Raw genomic sequence first — 25,931 nt, 5'->3', positions numbered from 1 at the left:
GAAAGCTACTCCAGCATTATCCAGTGCCGATCTTCGGTTTAAACCAGCATCTGCAGTTCCTTCCTACAACTGAGAGATAGTCAAGATAGATGGTTAGAAAGTGAGTGAGACAAAGGGGGGGGGGGGGTGCAGAGAGGGAGGGGGGGACAGAATGTAGAATAGAATGTAGAATAGGCAGATGGAGAGAGAATGAGGGAAAGAGAGATGTAGTGAGAGAGAGTGGGGAGATGGACAGAGGGGGGAGAGAGAGAGAGATAAGGGGGAGATGGAGAGAGGGGGATGGAGAGAGAGAGAGAGAGAATGCAGATAGATGGAGAGAGAATGAGAGAGATGGCGTGAGAGAGACAGAGCGAGAGGGGGCGACAGGGAAAGGTCACGGAGAGAGGGAGATGGAGGAGAGAGGGAAGGAGGGGATGAGAGAGGGGGAGAGGCTTGGAGAGGGCAGAAAGGGGGAGAGAGGGGGGAGGTAGAGGGGGGTGAGAGAGAGAGAGAGAGGAGGGGAAAGAGGGGAGGGGAGAGAAAAAGGGGAGAGACCAGAGAGAGGGAGGCAGAGAAAGGGGAGAGGGGGAGGTGAGAGAAACCTAAACCGAGGGCCCTAGTCCTGATCTCCCAACCCACCTCAATGGAACTTTTGCACTTTTTTTAACCTGCACTTTCTTTGCAAATTGCAAAAAATGCAAGACTATATTCTTCAGTCTGTTTATTTTTTTTCTTTGTGAGTATTTTACTCAACACTTTTGAGTGTTAATTGTGTTCAAAAGAAGACACAAAGTGCTGGAGTAACTCAGCGGGTCGGGCAGCATCTCTGGAGGACGTGGGTAGGTGATGTTATCCGGGTCAGTGGAAGGGTCCCAGTCTGAAGAAGGGTCCAGACCCACAACGTCACCAATCCATGTTCTCCAGAGATGCCGCTTGACCCGCTGAGATACACCAGCACTCTGTGTCTTTTCTTATTGGTGAGTCCAGCATCTGCAGTTCCTTGCATCCTAATGGTGCCCTTGTGTAGTAATATTGCAACGTGGAGGAAGGGGGTCGAGAACCTTGCGTCCTGGTGTTGAGACAACCACCTTTCAATGTCAGCAACAGAAGGGAGACAGTGATGGACTTCAGGGACACATACCTAGGGTTGTATTAGCCGGGACATCCCGTATATTTGGCTAAATTGGTTTGTCCCGTACGGGTTCGCCCTTGTCCCGTATTTGACCACTACTACTCGGGTCGAGGGGACTGACGGGTTGGAACGCCGCGTCCGGCCCCGCCTCACCCGTCCCGACATAGTGCAGCCCATGGAGTGCAGCAGCAGCAGCAGCAGCAGCAGCGCCTCGCCCGTGGCACCATCGGACCTTCGCTGACCGCCGACACCACCACCGATCGTCCTTCTCATTGCCTATCATGAGTTGGACGGGGCGCCGGACTTTTCAGCACCCGGGCCAGAACTGGCCCGCCGGCTGGGCTTTGTGTGCAGTCCAGTACCCAGGCCAACTCATCATTCACCCAGCCACGGCATCGTCGCTCAACAAATTGCCGTGCGGGAACTTGTCCCTTATTTTGACCTTTTGTCCCTTATTTGGGAGCGAGAACGTTGGCGAACCTGCGCTGCCTCGGCAAGGCCAGCAGCATAATCACGGACCAGTCTCACCCCGGCCATTCCCTCTTCTTCCAACTCCCCCTCAGGTGACAAAACTCCAGGCCGCGCTCCAGCTGTTGTGAGCGGGCGGGTCGAAGCCCTTCCTCTGTTGTGCCTTTTTGACTGTGGAGTCGATGGTAGCCCCCCACTTAAGGTCCTTGGAGATGATGGTTCCCAGGAACTTAAAAGACTCCACAGATGTGACTGTGGTGTTGTTGATGGTGAGTGGGGTGAACTCTCCTAAAGTCTACAATCAATTCCACTGTCTTAAGAGCATTGAGCTCCAGGTTGTTGCGATGGCAGTTGTGACACTTCCTGTCTGTAGGCAGATTTCTCCCCATCCTGGATCAGCCCAATCAGGGTTGTGTCGTCCGCAAACTTGAGAAGTTTGACAGAGGGGTGAGTGGAGATGCTGCCTGTCCCGCTGAGTTACTCCAGCATTTTGTGTCGACCCTTTGATTTAAAAACTGGCCTCTGTAGTTCTTTCTTCCACATAGACAGATTGTTGATTAGTGGGGGCGTCTGGGGTTACGGGGAGAAGGCAGGAGAATGGGGTTGGGAGCGGGAGATCGATCGGCCGGGGTTGAATGGCGGAACAGACTTGATGGGCCGAATGGCCTAATCCTGCTCGTTGACCCTGTGACCTGAGACCCACGTGGTCAGCCCAGTGGTATCCACAACATACACGTCATCGTCGGGCCGCACGTGACCACCACCCACGCCACGTCATCGTCGCCATGACGCAACCGCTACACCCCACGTGGTCATTGCAGCTCACGTCATCGCGATTACCCCCACGTGATCGTCTCAATGATGTCACCCTCGGCTCTCACGTGACCCCCCCTCCCCTCTTCAACCAGAAAGGGTCGACAATCTTGTAAAAATCTATTTAAAAAGATGAAAACTAATCAGACCTCGATTCTTGGCGGGGAGGAGGCTGCAATCAGTTAATAAAAAGATAATAAACAAGCAGTTGGGGCAGGGGGAGGGGGCTCTGCCCGCTGAAGCCCCGCCTCCCCGGCCCGGACGGTGACGTGGCGGGGCTGCCCCGCGCTGCGCCTGACTCCCTCTCTCCATCACTATCCGACTTTCGTCGCCTTGCAGACCGCTGCGGGCCGGGGAGACTGAGCGTGGGCGAGGGTCCCACCCACCTGCCGGGGATCAGGGGAGTTGGTGTTGGAGAAAGAGCGAGCGGGCGGAGCGGCGGCCGCCCCGAGGGTGGGGTCCTTGTTAGCGGGGGGGGGGGGCTTGCAAGATCCTGGTTGCTAGGTTTCAAAATGGCGGCGGCCGGAGGTGGAGGAGGCCCGAGGCCTGAGGGGAGTTGCGGGGCCCGGGACAGCGGCCGGCGGCGGCGGGGAGCCGGGGCCGGGGGAGGAGGAGGAGGGAGCTCACGGCCGGCGGGGGGAGGAATGGGAGCGGGAAGCCCGAGGCTTGGGTTCGGCAGCGGGCGGGCGGCGCTGCTGCTGATGCTTCTCCTGTGCGCGGTGACGGTGACGGCGGCGGCGGACGGAGCCGGAGCCAGGGAGGAGGGTGAAGCCGGAGCCCCTGCCCCTGCCCCGGCCGGCGGTGGCCGCTACGCCGCCGGCCAGGAGGTGCCCGTGTACGTCAACAAGGTGGGCCCGTACCACAACCCGCAGGAGACGTATCACTACTACAGCCTGCCCGTGTGCCGGCCCGACCGCGTCCGCCATCGCAGCCTCAGCCTGGGCGAGGTGCTGGACGGCGACCGCATGGCCGAGAGCCTCTACCGCATCGCCTTCCGCAAGGACCACTCCCGCCGACAACTCTGTCAGCTCCAGCTCGACGCCCAGCAGGTGCGGGGGGAGACTGGGAGCGTGGGGACGGGGGTGACAGGGTGGACTGGTATGTGGGAGAGGGACTAGTGGTAGAGGGGAGAGAGAGAAGCGAGGGGAGCCCCTGGGGAGGGGGTGAGAGAGTAGACTGGTATTTGGGAGAGGGACTAGTAGAGGGGAGAGAGGGGCGAGGGGAGCCCCTGGGGAGGGGGTGAGAGAGTAGACTGGTATTTGGGAGAGGGACTAGTAGAGGGGAGAGAGAGAGAGGGGAGGGGAGCCCCTGGGGAGGGGGTGAGAGAGTAGACTGGTATGTGGGAGAGGGACTAGTGGTAGAGGAGAGAGAGAAGCGAGCGGAGCCACTGGGGTGAGGAAAAGAGTCTGGTATCGAGGGGAGGGGGTGAGGGAGTAGACTAGTATGTGGGAGAGGGGTATAGGGGAGAGAGAGAAAGGCGAGGGGAGCCCCTGGGGTGGGGAAGAGAGTCTGGTATCGAAGGAAAGGGGTGAGGGAGTAGACTAGTATGTGGGAGAGAGACTAGAGGGGTAGAGGAGAGAGAGACAGGGGAGCACCTGGGGCGAGGAAAAGAGTCTGGCATCGAGGGGAGGGGGTGAGAGGGTAGACTAGTATGTGGGAGAGGGACTAGAGGGGTAGACAGGGAAGGGGAGCCCCTGGGGTGAGGAAGAGAGTCTGGTATCGAGAGGAGGGTCGAGAGTGTAGAGATGAGACCCTTGCTATTGAGGTAGTGTAAAGTCTGATGAAGAGAGGGGATCTTAAAGATAGCGGTGTCGGGGGATATGGGGAGAAGACAGGAACGGGGTACTGATTGGGGACGATCAGGCATGGTTGAATGGCGATGATGGCTCGAAGGGCTGAATGGCCTATTCTTGCACCTGTTGTCTATTGACTGGTATCGAGGTGAAGGGGGTGAGAGGGTAGACAGGCATGTAGAAGAGGAACTAGAGGAGGGTGGGGGGGCCCTGTGGCGGGGAGTCTGGTATTGAGGGGACGGGGCGAGAGTGTGGAGGTGAGAGGGTGGAGGGGTGGAAGTTGGAGGGTGTTAGAATGTGGAGGGCCTAGAGGTATAGGGGGTAGACACAAAATGCTGGAGTAACTCAGCGGGACAGGCAGCATCTCTGGAGAGAAGGAATGGATGACGTTTCGGGTCGAGGTGTCAGGGTCTGAAGAGTGGTCTCGACCCGAAACGTCACCCATTCCTTCTCTCCAGAGATGCTGCCTGTCATGCTGAGTTATTCCAGCATTTTGTGTCTATCTTCGATTTAAATCAGCATCTGCAGTGCCTTCCTCCACTGGACTTTTAACCATAATAATAATAATAATAATAATATTTATTTATATAGCACTTTTCAACAAAACCAGTATTTGAACCAAAGTGCTTTACAGAGATTGATTAAATTAATTGAACAGATCAATGCAATAAATCCATACAAATCAAAAAAAGAGAAAAAAGAGAAAAAGAAAAAAGACACAGAAACAGTACACTATAGAAATCAACATGAAACGTCCCCCCACAGCAGAATTCACTGTGAGGGAAGGCACCAAAAATATCCAGTTCTCCCCCTCGTATAACAATTACAGCACGGAAACAGGCCATCTCGACCCTTCTAGTCCGCTCCGAACACGTATTCTCCCCAACGTTTTATCTTGCACGAAAAGTTGTTACCCTCATCGTGTATCTGTACACTGGGGACGGTTTGATTGTAATCATGTGCTGTTGTCGAGAGTTGAGTACAGGAGCAAAGAGGTCCTTCTGCAGTTGTACAGGGCTCTAGTGAGACCACACCTGGAGTATTGTGTACAGTTTTGGTCTCCTAATTTACGGAAGGACATTCTTGCTATTGAGGGTGTGCAGTGTAGGTTTACAAGGTTAATTCCCGGGATGGCAGGACTGTCATATGCTGAGAGAATGGAGCAGCTGGGTTTGTACACTCTGGAGTTTAGAAGGATGAGAGGTTTTCTTATTGAGATTATTAAGGGTTTGGACACGCTGGAGGAAAGAAACATGTTCCCGATGTTGGGGGAGTCCAGAACCAGGGGCCACAGTTTAAGAATAAGGGGTAAGCCATTTAGAACGGAGACGAGGAAACATTTCTTCACATAGAGTTGTGAGAATGTGGAATTCTCTGCCTCGGAGGGCGGTGGAGGCCAGTTCTCTGGATACTTTAAAGAGAGAGCTAGATAGGGCTCTTATTGGCTGCAACCTCCATTGATGAACTGTACACTGCAAGGGCCAGGAAGCAAGCGGGTAAGATCATGTTAAAAATAGCGGAGTCAGGGGATATGGGGAGAAGGCAGGAATGGGGTACTGATTGGGGATGATCAGTCATGATCACATTGAATGGTGGTGCTGGCAAGAAGGGTCGAATGGCCTACTCCTGCACCTATTGTCTATTGTCTATAAAAATAAAAGTGACGTGGCAGTAAATTGAACTGAGGAGGAGGTGGACAGAACAATTAGCTTAAACGTCAGGCAAAACTTGTAATACTGGCTGGGATTCATTCTTTATACATTCAAATAGATCTGCCTTGTGTGCCACTCCCTTTGCCCTCTGGCTCGCTTCCATTCAGTACACATAACAATAAACTCAACTGATACTGGCTAGTGACCCACCCCCAGTCTTCTTCTTCTTTCGTGTGGCGTGCACAGCCTAAAGTTGTTCGACAACTTGTTCTATTTGATCGTCTGTTTGTGCACGTCGAGTTGATTGCATTAGTCGAAACAGGGCAGACCACGAGAAGGTTGCAATCTTCCACCCCACCCCCAGACTCCCACACCCGCACACTGACACTATCCTACACACACACGCGCACACACGACAAATTACAATTTTTGCACGAGCCAATTAATCTACAAATCCGTGTGTGAGAGGAAACCCGAGCACCCGGAGAAAACCCACGCACGTCACGGACAGAACGTACAAACTGTACAGACAGCAACCGTGGTTGGGATGGAACCCGGGTCTCTGGCGCGGGGAGGCAGCGGCTCTACCCGCTGCGCCGCCATTGGCGTACACAGTTGAGTTTGTGCTGGATCTCTCCCCCTGTAGATAGAGGTTGGGTGGCACTAACCGCACTCACTCTCCCCCTCTCTGCCCGTAGATTAGAGCAATTGATGGAGGTGGTGGACTACTTTGAGTTAGTGCTGGATATCTCTGTATCTGCCTCTATCCTCCTGCCCCCCCCCCCCCCCCCGACGATCGAGGGTGGATGACACCAGCTGCACTGACTCTCTCCCACCCCCTCTCTCACCTCCCTCCCTCTCTCCTCTCTCCTCTCTCCCCCCCTCTCTCCTCCCCCCCTCACTCTCCTCCCCCCCCCCACTCTCACTCCCTCCCCCCCCCCCCCCCCCCCCCTCCCCCCCCCCCCCTCCTCCCCCCCCACCCCCCCCCCTCCCCCCCCCTCCCCCCCCCCCCACTCCCCCCCCCCCCACCCTGCCCCCCCCCACTCTCCCCCCCCCCCCCACTCTCCTCCCCCCCCCCCCCCCGCCCCCACCCCCCCCCCCCCTCTCCTCCCCCCTCCCCCCCCCCCCCACCCCCCTCCCCTCCCCCACCACTCTCCCTCCCCCCTCCCTCCCCCCCCCCCCACCCCCCCCCACTCATCCCCCTCAGCCTCCTCTCCCTCTCTCTCCTCCTCCCCTCCCCCTCCCCCCTCCCCCCACCCCCACTCTCCTCTCTTCCCCCCCCCTCTCCTCCTCCCCCCCCCTTCCCCCCCTCCCCCCCTCTCCTCTCTCCTCCGCCCCCCCCCCCCACTCTCCTTCTTCACCCCCCACTCTCCTTCTTTCCCCCCCCACTCTCCTTCTTCCTTCTTTTCCCCCCCCCCACTCTCCTTCTTCCCCCCCCCCTCTCCTCCCCCCCCCCCAACTCGCCTCCCCCTCCACTCTTCTCTCCCCCCACTCTCCTTCTTTTCTTCCCCCCCCCCCCCACTCTCCTTCTCCCCCCCACTCTCCTCCTCCCCCCCCCCCCCCACCCCCACTCTTTCTTTCTCCCCCTCTCTCTGTGCAGATCGATCAGCTGAAGGAGGCAGTGGAGGAGCTGTACTACTTTGAGTTTGTGCTGGACGACCTGCCTGTGCGTGGCTTTGTGGGCTACCTTGAGGAGAGCACCTTCCTGCCGCACACGCACAAGGTGGGGCTTTGGACCCACCTGGACTTCCACCTGGAGTACAACGGCGACCGGCTGATCTCGGCCAACGTCAGCATGCGCGAGTCGAAGCCGCAGAGCCTGGACGAGTTGCGGGCGCCGGCCGCCATGACGCACACCTACAGCGTGCGCTGGCACGAGACGGCGCTGCCCTACGAGCGGCGGCAGGACCGGCTGCGCGACGCCAGCTTCTTCCCCCGCTCGCTGGAGATCCACTGGCTCTCCATCATCAACTCCATGGTGCTGGTCTTCCTGCTCACCGGCTTCGTCCTCGTCATCCTCATGCGCGTCCTGCGCAACGACTTCGCCCGCTACAACCTGGAGGACGACGGGGGGGCTGGCGGCTCCGGGGGGCTGGGACCCTCTCCCCGCGACGACTTTGAGCAGGCCGACAACGGCTGGAAGATCATCCACACTGACGTCTTCCGCTTCCCCCCCCACAAGAGCCTCCTCTGCTCCGTGCTGGGGGTGGGGGCACAGTTCCTGACCCTGGGGACAGGTGAGACCAGGGGTGGGGGGGGATGGAGAGGGGAGGGGGTGGCCAATGGAGGGTGGGGGGTGTTGTCCGCGTCCCCCATTTGAGGGGGGCTGTTGGGACAGAGTCGTAGAGTCTCACAGTGCAGAACCAGGTAATTCGTCCCACCTTGTCCACGCCGACTAATGTACGTTTATAAGTGATGGGCGCAGAATTAGGCCGCTCAGCCCATCGAGTTTACTCTTGCCATTCAATCAAGGCACGGGAGAATTATGCCCACCCAGGATCCATTATTAAAATAATAACCACTTAATAGTAAATACTGAATTTAGGAAAATGAATTTGAAATCTTTACTATTTATATTTAATAGTTACCGTTTTATCATTTTAGTCGGGGTAAGCACGGCCTACCTTGTCTACCCTGACGGCACGTGCCTGCCCTAGACAATAACGGCGCAAACGTACAAAGGGGGGGGGGGGTGACCTCTACAAAGCAATCACCGATAAAATAGATGGAGTGGCAGTTCCTTTACCCAGAACAGTACATGAGCAACATCTTTAACACATGGAAACAAAGTAGAAACATCTTCAGTGCATAAAGAATACAATCATTAGACAATAGGTGCACGAGTAGAGGCCATTCGGCCCTTCGAGCCAGCACCGCCATTCAGTGTGATCGTGGCTGATCATCCCCAATCAGTACCCCGTTCCTGCCTTCTCCCCATATCCCCTGTCTCCGCTATCTTTCTCTCTTGAAAGTATCCAGAGAACCTGCCCTCCACCACCCTCTGAGGCAGAGAATTCCACAGACTCGCCACTCTCTGTGAGAAAAAGTGTTTCCTCGTCTTCGTTCTAAATGTCTTACTCCTTATTCTTAAACTGTGTGTGGCCCCTGGTTCTGGACTCTCCCAACATCGGGAACATGTTTCCTGCCTCTAGCGTGTCCAAACATGTTCCTGTCATGAGAGGAATAGATTGGGTAGACACACAGAGTCTCTTGCCCAGAGTAGGGGAATCGAGGGCCAGAGGACATAGGTTTAATGTCAGGAGGGGAAAGATTTAAATAGGTACCTGAGGGGTAATCTTTTTACACAAAGGATGGTGGGTGTCTGGAACGAGCTGCCGGAGGAGGTAGTTGAGTTTAATTTTTTTGAGTTTAGTTTATTGTCCATGTGTACCGAGATACAGTGAACAGCCTTCAGAAGGGTCTCGACCCGAAGCGTCACCTATTCCTTCGCTCCATTGATGCTGCCTCCCCCGCTGAGTTTCTCCAGCATTTTTGTCTTCCTTTGAAAAGGGAATAATGTTCAGTGCAGGGCCAGTCCCGCAAAGTCTGATCGAAGACAGTCCAAGGGTCTCCAATGAGATAGATGGGAGTTCAGGACCGCTCTCTAATGGGTGAGAGGACGGTTCAGTTGCCTGATCACAGCTGGGAAGAAACCTGTCCCTGAATCTGGAGGTGTGCGTTTTCACACTTCCCGAGGGAAGAGGGGAGAAGTGAGACTGGTCCTCGGTGATGCTGCTGGTCTTGCCGAGGCAGCGTGAAGTGTAGATGGAGTCATGGGCTCAATGCAGGCAGGTGGTGGGTGTACGGAACTGCCGGAGGAAGTAACTGGGGCAGGTGCTGTCATCATATTTAAGAAACATTTAGACAGGTACATGGATGGGGCAGGTTTACATAGAAAATAGGTGCAGGAGTAGGCCATTCGGCCCTTCGAGCCAGCACAGCCATTCATTGTGATCATGGCTGATCATCCACAATCAGTAACCCGTGCCTGCCTACTCCCCATATCGTTTGATTCTGCTAGCCTCTAGAGCTCTATCTAACTCTTTAAAATTCATCCAGTGAGTTGGCCTCCACCGCCTTCTATGGCAGAGAATTCCACAAATTCACAACTCTCTGGGTGAAAAAAGTTTTTTCTCATCTTGCTTTTCAATGGCCTACCCCTTTATTCTTGGACTGTGGTCTCTGGTTCTGGACTCCCCCCCCCCCCCCCCCCCCCCCCCCCCATCATTGGGAACATTTTTCCTGCATCTAGCTTGTCCAGTCCTTTGATAATTGTATACATTTCCATAAGATCCCCTCTTATCCTTCTTAATTCCAGTGAATACAAGCCCAGTCTTTCCAATCTTTCCTCGTATGACAGTCCCTGCCATCCCTGGTGAACCTACGCTGCACTGCCCCAATAGCGAGGCATAGAGGGATATGGGCCAAAAGCAGGCGGGTGAGACTAGTGCGTCCATGTTGGTCGGTGTGGGCAGGTTGGGCTGAAGGGCCTGTTTCCACGCTGTGTGACTTTGAACCCTCTACCCTTGCCCTGTGTTTCGGCGACCCCGTGACCCTTGCCCTGTGGTTTGTTGACCCCCGTGCCCCTTGCCCTGTGTTTGCTGGCCCTGCCCCCCCCCTGGCCCCGCTGACCCTCCGGCCTTCGCCCCCCCCCCCCCCACCGCAGGCATCATCGTCATGGCGTTGCTGGGCATGTTCAACGTACACCGGCACGGCGCCATCAACTCTGCCGCCATCCTCCTGTACGCCCTGACCTGCTGCGTGTCCGGCTACGTGGCCAGCAACTTTCTACCGCAAGCTGGGCGGCAATCGCTGGGTGTGGAACATCCTGCTCACCTCCAGCCTCTTCTCTGGTACGCCTGGTGGTGGGGGGGGGGGGAAGAAGGTGTGAGAGGTCGGAGGAAGAGGGTGTGAGGGGTCAGGGGGGACGGTGCGGGGGGGGGGTAGAGGGGGTGAAGGGTCGGGGAAGAGGGAATGAGGGGTCAAGGGGGACGGTGCGGTCGGGGGGGGTGAGGGGTCAGGGAGGGGGATGAGGGGAGGGGGTGTGAGGGGTCGGGGAGGAGGGGGGGGTAGAGGGTGTGAGGCGTCAGGGAGGGGGGGGAAAGAGGGTGTGAGGGGGTCAGACAGGGAGGTGCGGGGAAGGGGTTGGGTTTGTATCATACCCTGACCCTCTCTCTCCCCCCACCCCCAGGCCCCTTCTTCCTGACGTGGAGTGTGATCAACACTGTGCACTGGGCGAACGGCTCCACCCAGGCCCTGCCGGCCACCACCGTGATGTTGCTCCTCACCGTCTGGGTGCTGGTCGGCTTCCCGCTCACCGTCATCGGCGGCATCGTGGGCAAGAACAGCGCCACCAGCTTCGACGCCCCGTGCCGCACCAAGAACATCGCCCGCGAGATCCCCCCGCCGCCCTGGTACAAGGGGGGGCCCGTCCACATGACCATCGGGGGCTTCCTGCCCTTCAGGTAGGGCCCAGCGCCACCCCCTGACCTTTCCCCCCCCCCCCCCCCCCCCCCCCCCCCCTCCGACCCCTGAGGATGATCTCCGACTCTCGCCCAACGACCCCTGGCCACTGCACAGAGCAAAGATCCTCTAGCGGAGCAAGATAGACCACTCTTAATGCAATGGGCTGACGTGTTGTACACAACGGAGAGGAACGTGGGCCTTTGTTTCATCCATTTCAGTAACCGGACCCGACCCGACTCACAGTGTAATCAACGTTGCGGGGGAACAGTGTGTGTTACTAAATTATAATTCTGAAAATGAGAAGATCTTTCCCAAATAACTTTAATTTTTACGAGGATGTTTCCGTAACCGGCTCCCGTCTCCGCACTAGTATCCTCTGGGATCTTTGGTGCTGAGACGGAAGCCGGTTACGGAAATGGGGGCCGAAAATGACCCATGACTCTGCCCATGACCGTACTACGTCTTTTTCGTCGAGTGGACTATTTTTCTCGCTATAGGATCTTTGGCACAGAGATCCCCAGATGACCCCTGAACTCTGCCCTATGACCCTTGCCCAGCGTCGACAGTCCACCGATACAGGATGAAAGGAATAACATATAGTGCAAGATAAAGTCCAATCAAAGGTTGTCCAGACTGTCTTACTGGCTTCATCTTGAAACCTTAAGGGGTTGGACAGGCTAGATGCAGGAAGATTGTTCCCGATGTTGGGGAAGTCCAGAACAAGGGGTCACAGTTTAAGGACAAGGGGGGAAGTCTTTTAGGATCGAGATGAGGAAAACATTTTTCACACAGAGAGTGGTAAATCTGTGGAATTCTCTGCCACAGAATGTAGTTGAGGCCACAGTTCATTGGCTATATTTAAGAGGGAGTTAGATGTGGTCCTTGTGGCTAAAGAGATCAGGGGGTATGGAGAGAAGGCAGGTACAGGATACTGAGTTGGATGATCAGCCATGATCATATTGAATGGCGGTGCAGGCTTGAAGGGCCGAATGGCCTACTCCTACACCTATTTCCTATTTTTCTATTCTTTTTATCCTGTATCTGTGCACTTGTTTACAGCACGATTGTAATCACACATTGTCTTTCCGCTGACTGGTTAGCACACAAACAAAACCTCGGTACACGTGACAATAAACTAAACTAAATCCAACCCGCCATCCACAACCGACAGATACAGAGTGAAGGGGATAATGCTTTAGTAACTTGTCAGTTTCTTTGTTGAACTAAATTAAGGCGCATGTTGCAATCAAAAGCGCTTGAACAATTGGTTCGTAGTAGTAGGGTTAGGCCCACTATGCTCCAGTTCAGTTTGGTTTAGAGATACAGCGCAGGTACAGGCCCTTCGGCCCACTAAATCCACGCTGACCAGCGATCCCCGATCACTAGCACTAACGCACACGCGCACACACACACTGGGGACATTGTAAAATGTTACCAAAGCCAATTAGCCTAAAAAACCTGCACGTCTTTGGAGTGTGGGAGGAAACCGGAACCCCCGGAGAAAACCCCACGCAGGTCACGGGGAGAACGTACAAACTCCGTACAGACAGCACCCACGGTCGGGATGGAACTCTGGCCTCTGGCGTTGTGAGGCAGCAGCTCTACCTGCAGCACCACTGTGCTGCCCATTGGCAGTACAGAACAGCCAACTGAGTCCATATGCAAGAGATGCCATTTTACTGTCCCAGCTGCAGCCGGCCCCTTCAGGCCGTTCATCTCGCGTCCCCCCCCAACCCTCATCCCCCGAACCCACAGCCTTCGCCCGGCTCTCAACCCTGGCAGCTTCTCAATGCACCTCGATATATCATCATGTGACCATAATAAACGTAACTAATCTCTCTCTTCCCCCCCCCCCCCTCTTCATCTCCCCTCCCACATCTCTCCATCCCCCCCTCCCCCTCCCTGCCCCTCACTCTCCCCTACATCTCTCTCCCTCTCCAACCCTCCGTCACCCCCCTTTCTCTATCCCTCCCTCTACCCCTACCTTTCTCTCTCTTCTCTCCCTCTCCCTCCCCTCCTCTCCCTCTCTCCCCCCCACTCTCCCTTTCTCTCTCCCCCACTCTCCCTTTCTCTCTCCCCCACTCTCCCTCTCTCCCACCTCTCTCTCCCCTCTCCCATCTTTCTCTCTCTCTCTCTTTTTTCTCCTTCCCTCCTTCCCCCCCTCTCCCTCCTTCCCCCTCTTTCTCCTTCTCCCTCTCCCCCCTTCCTCCTCCTCTCCCTCCTTCCCCTCCCCCCCCCTCTCTCCCCCCCCTCCCCCCCCCCCTCTCTCCTCCCCCCCCCCCCCCCCCCCCCCCTCTCTCTCCCTCCCCCCCCCCCTACCTCCCCCCCCCCCCCTCTCTCTCCCTCCCCTCCCCCTCTCCCCTCTCCCCCTCCCCCCTCTCCTCTCTCTCCCCCTCCCCCTCTCTCTCCCCCTCCCCCCCCCCCCCTCTCCCCTCCCCCCCCCCCTCCCCTCCCCCCCCCCCCCTCCTCTCCCTCCCCTCCCTCTCCCCCCCCTCTCTCCCTCCCCCCCTCTCTCTCCTCCTCCCCCCCCCCCCCCCTCTCTCCCTCCCTCCCCCCCCCTCTCTCTCCCTCCCCCCCTCTCCCTTCCGCTCTCTCTCCCTCTCTCTCCTCCTCCCCCCCTCTCTCTCTCACCTCCCCCCCCCTCTCTCTCTCCTCCCCCCCCCCTCTCTCTCCCCTCCCCCCCCTCAATCTCCCCTCCCCCCCTCTCCTCTCTCCCCCCCTCTCTCCCCCCTCTCCACTCTCTCCCCCCCTCTCTCTCCCCTCCCTCCCTCTCCCCCCTCTTCCCCCCTCCCCCTCCCTCCCCCCTCCCCTTCTCTCTCCCCCCCCCCCTTTCCCCTCCCCCCCTCCCTCCCCTCTCTCCCCCCTCCCTCCCCTCTCCCCTCTCCCCCCCCCCCCTCTCCCCCCCCCCCCCCCCCTCTCCCCTCCCCTCTCTTGTCTCTCTCCCCTCTCCCCCCCCCCCCTCTCTCCCCCCCCCCCCACAGTGCTATCTCGGTGGAGTTGTACTACATCTTTGCCACGGTGTGGGGGCGTGAGCAATACACACTGTACGGGATTCTCTTCATCGTCTTCGCCATCCTGCTGAGTGTGAGCGGCTGCATCTCGGTGGCGCTCACGTACTTCCAGCTGTCGGGGGAGGATTACCGCTGGTGGTGGCGCTGTATCTTCTCCACCGGCTCCACCGGCCTCTTCATGTTCCTCTACTCCATCTTCTACTACCATCGCCGCTCCAACATGTCCGGGGCCCTGCAGACCATCGAGTTCTTCGGCTACACATTCCTCACCTGCTACATCTTCTTCCTCATGCTGGGCTCCGTCTCCTTCTTCACCTCCTTGCAGTTCATCCGCTACATCTACGTCAACCTCAAGATGGATTGAAGACTTCCTCCTCCTCCTCCTCTCTCTAGCCCAGGTAACTGGCCCTCCCCTCCATCTCCACCTTCCCTCCACCTTCCCCTCGCCTCCACTCCACTCCCCTCCATCTCCACCTTCCCTCCACTCCCCTCCATCTCCACCTTCCCTCCACTCCCCTCCATCTCCACCTTCCCTCCACTCCCCTCACCTCCATCGCCACCTTCCCTCCCCTCCCCTCACCTCCATCGCCACCTTCCCTCCCCTCGCCTCCCCTCCCCTAGCCTCCGCTCCTCTCACCTCCACTTCCCTCACCTCCACTCCGCTCCACTCGCCTCCGCTCCTCTCACCTCCACTTCCCTCACCTCCACTCCGCTCCACTCGCCTCCGCTCCCCTCACCTCCACTCCCGTCCCCCTCCCCTCCCCATTCACCTCACCCTCACCTCCTCTTCACCTCCCACCCACTCCCCTTCCATCCCCCCCTCCCCTCTCTCTCGTGCCCACCCCACCCACCCTCTCCTCCTGCCCCCTCACCCTCTCTTCCTCCTGCCCACCGTTCCCCTCTCCTGCCCCATCCCCTCTCCTGCCTCCCTCCATTCCTGCAGTTCATCCACTACATTGGCACCAACCTCAGGCTGGACTGAAGATGGTTCCACTCCTCCAGCCCAGGTAACTGCCCCCTCCTCATTTGCTCCCATCCCCTCCATCTTCCCCCCTTCCCACCGCAACCGGGATAATCCGTCTCTTCTGACCTCCCCCCCCCCCCCTCCCCTCTCTCTCTCTCCCTCTCACTCTCTCCCTCTCCCCCTCTCCCTTTCTCTCCCCCCCTTTCCCCCTCTTTATCTCTCTTCCTTCTCGTTCCCCTCCCTCTCCCCCCCCCACACTCCATCCCTCCCTCCTCCCCCTTCTCCCCCCCCCCCCCCCCCCCTCCCCCTCCCCCTCCTGCGCCGCCCCGCCCCGTGTAAAATATGTAACATTATAAATAATTATCAGAGGGACATCAGATTTTATATGAAGTGTACGTGAGGGTTTTTTGTTGGGACTTTTTGTACAACTTGCCCGTCCTATTTATCATGTTTATACTCCTCTCCTTTGCCGGCAATCATCGCAGATTCGTTGGGCAAGCGCCCGGGTTTGGTTCGTGATTTTTAAACAAATTTCCGGAGAATGTAATTGTGTTGACAGCTCCGTTCTCTGTCTCTGCCCCCCCACCCCCACTGCCGAGCGATTCCTAGCTGTAATAAAACATTCTTCTTGTTTCTTGGTATCTCTGTGTCGGGAGAGTTCCTTCTGTCAGAGGGCGGTGAGTCCGTGAGTTCTTGGCCACAGACGGAGGTGGAGGCCAAGTCAGCGGATAATGTTAAGGTGGATTAGTGGGGGGTCGGGGAGATGGCAGGAGAATGGGGTTTGGAGGGAGAGATGGATCAGCCATGATTGAAGATCTTCAGTCTGAAGAAGGGTCTCGACCCGAAACGTCACCTATTCCTTCGCTCCATAGATGCTGCCCGTTCCGCTGAGTTCCTCCAGCATTTTTGTCTACCTTCGATTTATGCCCTTAACAATCTTATATGTTTCAATGAGATCGCCTGTGAACCTACAATTGGGAGTCCTCCCCATTTACATCGGAGGATCTGGGGGTGGAGAGCATTGCACAGAGCTGTGCAACAGATATTTAAGTCGGTTCACGGACTCGCCAGTCGCCTGTCACTTCTGCAGGGTGGGAGAGACCCTGTACTCACTGAGATTTTTCCAGTACTCACTTCCCCGTCAACTCCCAATTTGTCAATCCCACTCTTTAATTTAAACCCACACATGAAACTCGTCCCTTCCCACCCAAACCACCCCCTCCCCAGGTACTTTCCCCTGCAAACGCAGGAGATGCAACACCTGTCCCTATACCTTCCTCCCCCCCACCTCGACTCAGTCCAGGGACCCCGACAGTCCTTTCAAGATAGGCAGAGGTTCACTTGCACCTCCTCCAAACTCATCTCCTGTATCCGTTGTCCAAGATGTGGACTCTTGTACATCAGCGAGACCAAACGCAGACTGGGCGATCGTTTCACGGAACACCTCCGCTCAGCCCGCCTGGACCTACCCGATCTCCCTGCTGCCAAACACTCTAATTCTCCTTCCCATTCCCACACCGACCTTGTGCAAGAAGGAACTGCAGATGCTGGTTTAACCCGGAGACGGACACATAATGCTGGAGCAACTCAGCGGGACAGGCAGTATCTCCGGAGAGAAGGAATGGGTGGCGTTTTGGATCGAGACCCTTCTTCAGACCTCGACACTGGCCCTTCTGTCCTCAGTCTCCACTGTCAGAGTGAAGCTAAACGCAAATTGGAGGAACAGGCATCTCATATTTTGTTTGCGCAGGTGGTACGAATATTGATTTCTCTCACTTCAGGTAGCCCCGGCATTCCCCCCTCCCTCTCTCTCTCTATCCCTCCCACACCCAAGTCGCACCAGCTTCTTGTTTTCACCCAATAAACAGCTAAAGGGGCTGTCCCACTTGGGCAACCTAATCGGCGAGTTAAAAAGACTGTCTTCGACCTTCCAGCTCGAGGGCACTCGCCTAGAAAGCCTCGAGCTGGATCGACTGTCCGCATTGAAACCGCGAACTGCATTGACTGACCGCGCGCGCACACACACACGTGCGGGGAGCGCTGTCTGCCTTCATAACAAGAGGATTTCAGTATAATAATAATATATTATACTTATGGGCGCCTCTCAAGGACACCGTACAAAATTTAGTAAGCAGATTACAAAACATGTAAACGGAATGAAACAAAACAAAAAAATAACAACAAAAAAAAAAGTAAGGACATCAACAATACCCAATACAGAGAGAGAGCAGCGGCAGCTAATCGTGCCAGCGTTCACTCTCCCTTCCAGCAGCCATCTTGGAAACGGAACAATCAAAACACATTTTAACATTGGCCATCCACCATAGTGACTCCTACACGCTCCTCACAGTGGGGGAAGGCAAAATAAAATTCAAGTCCTCCCCCCAAGCTCTTGCTCGGTCGTGGGTCTCGAGCCCCCCGTTGACGGGACGATCTTGACTTCCGTAGCCGGCGTTCAGGCCCTCCGCATCGAGGCGCTCCACTCCCGCATCGGGGGGGGGGGGGGGATGTCAGCTCCCCCGCGCCGGGCGATCGTATCTCACGTCGGGGCTGGTCGAGCCCTCCGCGGCGTTGGAGCACCCGACTAGTCCTCACCCGAGACTGCGAGCCCTTGATGTTAAAGTCTGCGGTGGTCACGGTGGGAGCGATCCCAGGCAAGCGACCCGCTCCCATGTTAAATCCGCGCCCTGGGGTGGGGCTCACGACAGTCCGAGGAGACTTCCAGCTCCAGCGATTGTAGGCCGCAGCAGCTGGAGAATGGGATCCGAAAATTGATCACATCTCCGGGAAGGTAAGAACATGAAAAAAGTTTCCCCCCCTCCCCCCACATAAAACACACCAAAGAACAATAAAACAAACTTAGAACAAACTAAAACAAATCAATAGCAAAAGAATGAAAAGACAAACAGACTGCCGGTGGGATTGCCATCTCCCCCTGTGACCACACCCAGTATGATTATGGAGTAGAGAGGTTCTTCTGCAGTTGTATGGGGCTCTGGTGAGACCACATCTGGAGTATTGAGTACAGTTTTGGTCGCCTAATTTGAGGAAGGACATCCTTGTGATTGAGGCAGTGCAGCGTAGGTTCGCCAGATTGATCCCCGGGATGGCAGGACTGTCATATGAGGCAAGATTGAAAAGGCTAGGCTTGTATTCATTGGAGTTTAGAAGGATGAGGGGGTGGATCTTATAGCAACATGCAAAATTATAAAAGGACTGGACAGGCTAGATGCAGGAAAAATATTCCCAATGTTGGGCGAGTCCAGAACCAGAGGCCACACAGTCGTAGAATAAAGGGGAGGCCATTTAGGACTGAGGTGAGAAAAAACGTTTTCACCCAGAGAGTTGCCACAGAGGGCAGTGGAGGCCGTCACTGGATGGATTTAAGAGAGAGTTAGATAGAGCTCTAGGGGCTGGTGGAGTCAAGGGATATGGGGAGAAGGCAGGCACGGGTTATTGATTGGGGATGATCAACCATGATCACAATGAATGGCGGTGCTGGCTCGAAGGGCCGAATGGCCTCCTCCTGCACCTATTTTCTATGCGATGAAGATGAAGGTAAAATGGCTGCACAGTAACGGTGAGTCCTTTAGAGAGTGCGGGGGGGGGGGGGGGGGGGGGGAGAGAGAGAAGGGGGAAGAAGGAGTGGAGACACTTTTAAGAAGTATAATAAAGTTTAGCGGGCATTTTGGAGTCCCTGGAACTCCAATGGGCCGATCAAAATGCCCGGTCAGCGAAGGAGATTGCCTAGGGCTGCCCTCAACTGCCTGTAAGTAAACAGCGACCCCACTCCACTACACAACGGGTTAGAAAGAATCACGCCGACCAAATTTTACTCCCAGAAAAAATGTCAACATGCCGAGGCCGTGAGTATTCGGGAACTTCCCTCTAATCTTTGACATTTCCACCCTGTGGGGGGGGGGAAGGTTCTGACTGTCTACCCCGTCTACGCCTCTCAAGAGTTTATAAACATCTACCTGGTCTCCCCTCAGCCGCCGACGTATGGCCAGTTACTATCCTGTATTCGACGGGCCGAATGGCCTGCACCTATCCCGTGTCAGATTGGCCGGTTACTATCCTGTATCCGATGGGTGGGCTGAATGGCCTGTATTTGATGGGCTGAATGGCCTGTTCCTATCGCAGTGTAGCGGGCCGGAGAGACACGGAGACGGGCGGACTGTGGCAACGGTTTATTGTGTGGCAAGCGGGGAGGGGGAGAGAGAGACGTGTCCGGCCGTCCGACCTCCGACCCTCGACCTCCAGGGTCACCGTCCTCCAGCCGCTCGGCGGGAAAACTCGGCCAATCCGTCGTCCAACAGTTTCACCGTCATCCCCCTGGGGACCAACACCGACAATACTCCTGGTGGGGAGAGAGAGAGAGAGAAGGCAGTGAGGGGAAGGGGGTTGTACAGCAGGGAGGGAGATGGGGCAGAAGGGAGGGGCTGGTGGGGTCAGAGGTCAGAGATAAGGGGTCGCCGCTCCTCACCCAGCTTGCCGACTTCCAGAATGTTCCGTTCCTCGTCGTCGAAGAAGATCATCTGGTTGTACTGGAGACCCGTCCCATCCTTTAACCTGGGGGGGGGGTGTTGGGGACATAGGGGGTGAGTGAGAAGCTGTCCCCTCACCCCTCCCCCTCCCTTTCTCTGTCTCCCTCCCCCTTACCCCCTTCCTCATTCCCTCGCCCCTTTGCTCTCCTCCCCATATAAAACGATCTCTCCCCATTTCAATCTCTCTTCCCCTCCCCCTTCTCCCCCCTCCTCTCTCTCCCCCCCCCTCTCTCTGTATGTCTGTCTCTCTCTTTCTCTCTCCCTCTCTGTCTATCTCTCCCCCTCTGTCCCCCACTCCCTCCCTCTGCCTCCCCCTCTCCCCCTTTCCCTCCCTCTCGCCCATTTCTCTCTCCCCCTTTCCTCTTTCTCTCTGGCCCTGAGTGTGTGTGCTGGGTGTGTGCGTTGGTGGCCTGGTCCCCCTGACCTGCGGAAGTGGGTGACCTTGGAGCCAGTGTAGATCTCTCTCTGGCACAGTAGTTGGTCGAGCTTGAAGAGATGCAACAACTGGTTGGCTCCCTCCACCTCGCCCGTACTGGGGAGACAGACAGACAGACAGAGAGAGAGAGGGGGGGAGTTTAGATCAGAGATACACTCGGCCCACCGTGTCCGCGCCGACCAGCGATCCCTGGACACTGGCATCATCCGACACACACACACCTGGGACAGTTTTGCCACGTTCACTGGAGCCAGTTCACCTGCAAATCCTTCTGCAGTTGTACAGAGCCCTAGTGGAACCACACCTGGAGTATTGTGTGCAGTTTTGGTCCCCTAATTTGAGGAAGGCTATTGAGGGAGTGCAGCGTAGGTTTACAAGGTTAATTCCCGGGATGGCGGGACTGTCATATGCTGAGAGAATGGAGCGGCTGGGCTTGTACACTCTGGAGTTTAGAAGGAGGAGAGGGGATCTCATTGAAACAGACAAGATTGTTATGGGTTTGGACACACTAGAGGCAGGAAACATGTTCCCGATGTTTGGGGGAGTCCAGAACCAGGGGCCACACAGATTCCCTGGATGCTTTCAAGTGAGAGCTAGATAGGGCTCTTAAAAATAGCGGAGTCAGAAGATATGGGGAGAAGGCAGGAACGGGTACTGATTGGGGATGATCAGCCATGATCACATTAAATGGCGGTGCTGGCTCGAATGGCCAACTCCTGCACCTATTGTCTATTGAGTGTGGGAGGGAACCGGAGCACCCAGAGGAAAAACCTCCACGGGGAGAACGTGCAAACTCCGTACAGGCAGCACCCCTTGGTCAGGATGGAACCCGGGTCTCCGGCGCTGTGAGGCATCGACTCTACCCGCAGCACCAGGGGGTCGGCAGAAACTCGTACGGGACGCTGCGGTGCTGAGATACACTTGCTGGGGAAAAAAGCTGGAGCCACTCAGCGCGTCAGGCATCATCTCCGGAGAGAAGGAATGGGCGACGTTTCGGACCGAGGCCCTTCGGTCCAGCAGGCTAGGAATTTCTAATAGAGGTGGACAAGATCATGAGGGGAATAGACGGGGCAAATTTGTACCCAGAGAAGGGGAATCGGGGAGCAGAGGAGAAACGATTGGGGGGGTGGGGGTGGAGGGGGTAATTATTCGGGGAACTGGCAGGCACGCGCAGTGTGGGCCAGTTGTATCTTTTCAGGTACCATGAGAGGCAGAGGGGGGGGGGGGGGGGATAGTGAGTGGTGGGGGAGGGCGGAAGTGAGGCAGAGGGTGGAGGGAGAGTTGGGGGGGGGGGGGGGAGTGAGACGAGGGATGGGGGAGAGTGAGCGGGGGGAGAGCGAGCGAGACAGTGAGTGGGGGGAGAATGGAGGGAGTGAGGCAGAGGGTGGGTGAGAGAGAGGGAGGTGGGGGAGGGAGTGAGGCAGAGGGCGGGTGAGAGGGAGGGGATGAGAGGAGGGTGGGTGAGGGAGTGAGTGTGTGTGGTGGGGGGGTGGGTCTCTGTGCCGGGGCTGGGGGCTGCGGTGCTGCCCGTTACTCACCGTGACGCGACAGCGATCAGGATGCCGTCCTGCCGCAGTCTCTCCATCACCGCCCCCACCTCCCGGTTACAGGCGCACCCGGCGGCCCGAGCTGTCCTCCACCTCGCCCGTCCTGGGGGACAGAGGGGGGGGGGGGGGGGGGGTGTTGTGAAGGAGAGAGTGAGAGGGGGGATGGGGAGTGGCATGCGGGGGGGGGGGAGTTGAAGGAGAGAGTGAGAGGGGGGGATGGGGAGTGGCATGCGGGGGGGGGGGAGTGAAGGAGATAGTGGGAGGGGTGGGGGAGAGGAGAGTGAGCGCTGGGATAGAGGGGCAAGAGTCGGCAAGGGGAGGGGGAGACGGGGGAGAGAGGCTTGTGGAGGGACGATACATTTGGTGGCGAAGTATTGAGGGGGGAGCGAGGGAAGCCAGAGCAGCGGGAGGGGAGGGGTGTGTGTGTCTGTGGCGGGGGGGTGGTTGGCGGAGGTTGGAACCACACCGATGGGTGCACAGACCTGGTTTTTCCGGAAGGGGGGGTCTACATGAGTGTCGACCCAGAAAGGCCATAGGTTTGTAGTCTGATAGGGGAGGGGGGGAGGGGAGAGAGGAAGAGAGAAATATTATGTCTCCCCATTGTCACAGCATCCCCTCCTCTCCACGAACCCCCTCCTCCCCAACCCCCCCTCTCCCCCAACCCTCTCTCCCCCTCCCCCAACCACTCTCCCCTAATCTCCTCTCTCGCCTAAACCCCCCCCTCTCTTCCCCACCCCCCCCCACTTAACCTCCCTCCCACCCCCTTCTCCTCCAGTGGTGAATTAACCTACAATCCCACACGTCTTTGGGATGTGGGAGAAAACCGGAGCACCTGGAGAAAACCCTCGGGCAGAACGTGCAAACTCCGTACCGACAGCACCCACGGTCAGGATGGAACCCGGTCCTCTGGCCCTGTGAGGCAGCAGCTCTACCCGCCGCGCCACTTGAACGCGGTTAGAAGGCATACTGTGGGGATGCACCACTGCTTGGTTTGTGAACAGCTCTGCACTAGGCTGCAAGAAACCGCAGAGAGTTGTGGATGTAGCCCAGCCTGTAACACACCCCTCCCCTCTGTTATCAGGCTAGTTTGATTCATTGTCACAGTGATAAGCTGTAACGTTGTGTGCTATCCAGCCAGCGGAAAGACAACACATGATCACAATCGAGCCGTCCACAGTGCACAGATAGATACAGGATAAAGGCAATTGCGTTTAGTGCAAGATAAAGCTAGTAAAGTTCGATTAAACATAGTGCAAGGGTCCCCAATGAGGTGGGAAGGAACTGCAGATGCCAATTTAAATCGAAGATGGACACAAAATGCTGGAATAACTCAGTGGGACACGCAGCATCTCTGGAGAGAAGGAATGGCCAACGTTTCGGGTCGAGACCCTTCTTCAGACAGATGTCAGGGGAGAGGGCGGGACAAAGATAGAATGTAGTCAGAGACAGTAAGACTGGTGAGAGAACTGGGAAGGGGGAGGGGATGGAGAGAGAGGGAAAGCAAGGGTTATTTGAGGCTATTACTTCAAATAGCCCTTGCTTTCCCTCTCTCCATCCCCCTCCCAGTTCTCCCACCAGTCTTACTGTCTCCGACTACATTTTATCTCTGTACCGCTCACTCCCCTGACATCAGTCTGAAGCCAAAACGCCACCCATTCCTTCTATTGTATTGTATTGTATTCAAATTTATTGTCATTGTCTCAATTTGAGACAACGAAATGAATTTCCCTTACAGGCAGTATCATAAAAAAATCACAAAAAAATAATAAAAATAAATAATAAATAAATAATACAACATATTAAAAATAAAATTGAAATTGAATAAAATTTTTTAAAAAAGCACAAACACAGAAAGTCCACGACACAACATAACATAAATGGCACCAAGGTGAGGATGGCACCATAGTCCAGCCAGCCTCCCCTCCATGTTCATCCGTGGTCGGGGCCTTCCGAGCACCTGCAGTCGCCGCCCCGGGTGGCCCGATGTTCAGGCCCTCATGCCGGGCTGGTGGAACGCCGACGCCGAACCCCGACGGTGAACATCCTCCTCCTCAGCGGCCCGGACCTTCTGATCAGCCGCCTCCCGCAGCCGGAGTCGGCATCTCCTGAGTCCGCAGGCCGAGCCGGGCGGAGTAACAGGACCCCGCGCTGTCCATCAGCGCCGCCCGCGTTGGGAGCTCCGCAAACCGCAGCTCCACGATGTTGGTGCAGCAGGTCCAGCACTCCGGGCTCCAGACGGCGACCCCCAGCCCCTGGTACTGGGGCATCGCCAGCCCTGCGATGTTCCAGCGCTTGGTCCCGCCGCTGCTGGAGCTCCAGTCGATCCCGGCAGGAAAGGCCGCGCCAATCCAGGTAGGTAGGCCGCTGTGGGGGGAGGGGGGGGGCGAGGACGCGACTCGAATAATAGTCGCGTCCTCACCAGGAAGCGGCTGAAGCACGGTATCCCCCGCACCGTGCCCTCTTCCCCCACATAAAAACGCCAAAAAACACAAAAAAAACACACTTTAACATAACTAAATAAACAAAAAAACAAAAAGATACCGGGCTGTAGGTGGAGGCTGCTGGCACCAGCGCCACCGGAAGTACAATACCTCCAGAGATGCTGCCTGTCCTGCTGAGTTACTCCAGCATTTTGTGTCTATCTCCAATGAGATAGATGGGAGGTCTAGAAAATACAAAACCTGATTCCAATCAAGCCGTCCACACTGTACCGATAGATAAAGGGAATAATGTGTAGGAAGGAACTGCAGGTGTTTTATTGTCATGTGTCCTAGGCAGAACAATGACATTCTTACTTGGGCAGCACAACAGAACATGTAAACACACAGTGCACTTGAAACAATATAATAACGAGCGATGAGAAAGAAAAGGAAATAAAATGCTGAGTTACTCCAGCTGGCTGTATCTATAAAGTAAATAATGTTTAGTGCAAGGTAAAGTCCGATTAAAGATAGTTTAACGGTTTCCAATGAGGTAGATGGTAGCTACTGAACGGCCTCTCGTACGCTCGGGTTGAGTTGCCCGATCTTCCAACCTACCTCACTTACACTTTTTTTTGGCCTGCACTTTCTCTGATGCAGTAACTAACCTGACATCCTGCACTATTCGCACTACCTGTTGTATTCGTGTGCGGTTTGATTTGCCGGGATTGTACCCAATGCAAGTGTCCCACCGGGCTGGGTGGCGCTTACCCAGGTCGAAGACAACCAGCTTCGGTTTAGCCATAGTTGTGGTGCTCTTGTCAATCGAGCTGCTCCTCCAAGATGCTCAGAGTGGTCCTCCAACGTCCCCGGGTGCAGCTGGTCCTCCCACTTAGTCCTCCAACGTCCCCGGATCACACCAGTTCCAGGACCCGTCACGACCCGAGTCTCCCGGACAAACAAACACACAAAGTGCCGGAGCGGATCTCGGGGCCCCGCCTACTCCTCCCAGCGCCGGCACTGTCGGTCCTCCAGCCCCTCCCCTCCCCCCTCGCTCCTCCCAGCGCCGGCACTGTCGGTCCTCCAGCCCCTCCCCTCCCCCCTCGCTCCTCCCAGCGCCGGCACTGTCGGTCCTCCAGCCCCTCCCCTGCCCCCTCGCTCCTCCCAGCGCCGGCACTGTCGGTCCTCCAGCCCCTCCCCTGCCCCCTCGCTCCTCCCAGCGCCGGCACTGTCGGTCCTCCAGCCCCTCCCCTCCCCCCTCGCTCCTCCCAGCGCCGGCACTGTCGGTCCTCCGGCCCCTCCCCTGCCCCCTCGCTCCTCCCAGCGCCGGCACTGTCGGTCCTCCAGCCCCTCCCCGCCCCCCTCGCTCCTCCCAGTGTCGCCCTTCAGTCCCTAGGGGCCGCTGCCGTTCCTCGCCACACCGCGGGGCGTCGCTGTCCCGGTCCTCCCGGCGCTGAGTCCTCCAGCCCCGCCCCCCATCCCTCAAACCCCTCCCCCGATCTCCAGCCCCGCCCCCTGCCCTCAACTCCTCCGCCCCCGTTCCTCAACACTCCGCCCCCGTTCCTCAAACTCCGCCCCCGGTCATCCGGGCCCCGCCCCCGCCCCCGGTCCTCAAAACCCCGCCCCCGTCTCATTGGCCTCGTCCCCGGTCCTCAAACCCCGCCCCCTGCCCTCAAACTCCGCCCCCAGCCCTCAAACCCGCC

The 25,931-nt window shown here is 56.9% G+C and overlaps 2 protein-coding genes across 3 annotated transcripts; one reads left to right on the top strand and one right to left on the bottom strand.

Moving 5' to 3' along the window:
• The first annotated feature begins 3,014 nt into the window (after window positions 1-3,014).
• On the top strand, window positions 3,015-14,766 carry tm9sf1 (transmembrane 9 superfamily member 1). The gene is given in 6 exon segments (XM_055665450.1): window positions 3,015-3,441; window positions 7,438-8,074; window positions 10,504-10,622; window positions 10,624-10,690; window positions 11,029-11,302; window positions 14,285-14,766. Coding segments are annotated over 6 exon segments (1,896 nt in total). The 5' UTR covers window positions 3,015-3,036; the 3' UTR covers window positions 14,679-14,766.
• Window positions 14,767-19,453: 4,687 nt separating this feature from the next.
• Window positions 19,454-25,404, bottom strand: mdp1 (magnesium dependent phosphatase 1). Of its 2 annotated transcripts, XM_055665451.1 has the most exons (5): window positions 25,000-25,351; window positions 21,800-21,911; window positions 20,250-20,357; window positions 19,765-19,850; window positions 19,454-19,638 (listed from the first exon to the last, which is right to left on the bottom strand). In XM_055665451.1, exons 1-5 carry the CDS (start codon window positions 25,031-25,033, stop codon window positions 19,544-19,546), a joined length of 435 nt encoding a protein of 144 aa, XP_055521426.1. In that variant the 5' UTR covers window positions 25,034-25,351; the 3' UTR covers window positions 19,454-19,543. The 2 variants fall into 2 exon arrangements, with proteins under 2 accessions (XP_055521426.1, XP_055521427.1); XM_055665452.1 differs by lacking the exon at window positions 20,250-20,357 and having other exon boundaries at window positions 25,000-25,404.
• Window positions 25,405-25,931: the final 527 nt, after the last annotated feature.

The sequence above is a fragment of the Leucoraja erinacea genome, unplaced genomic scaffold (assembly GCF_028641065.1).
Source record: "Leucoraja erinacea ecotype New England unplaced genomic scaffold, Leri_hhj_1 Leri_1262S, whole genome shotgun sequence".
In the NCBI taxonomy this organism is placed as follows: domain Eukaryota; kingdom Metazoa; phylum Chordata; class Chondrichthyes; order Rajiformes; family Rajidae; genus Leucoraja; species Leucoraja erinaceus.
This window is presented reverse-complemented; position numbering and strand designations above follow the sequence as displayed.

Bases quoted from the DNA above. Each gene is read 5' to 3' on its own strand.
- mdp1 (XM_055665451.1), bottom strand. From the start codon at position 25,033: ATGGCTAAACCGAAGCTGGTTGTCTTCGACCTGG. The intron at 21,912-24,999 runs GTAAGCGCCACC...TCTGTCCCCCAG, and splicing joins GCTGGTTGTCTTCGACCTGG to GACGGGCGAGGTGGAGGACA. The intron at 20,358-21,799 runs GTGAGTAACGGG...CTGTCTCCCCAG, and splicing joins CTGATCGCTGTCGCGTCACG to TACGGGCGAGGTGGAGGGAG.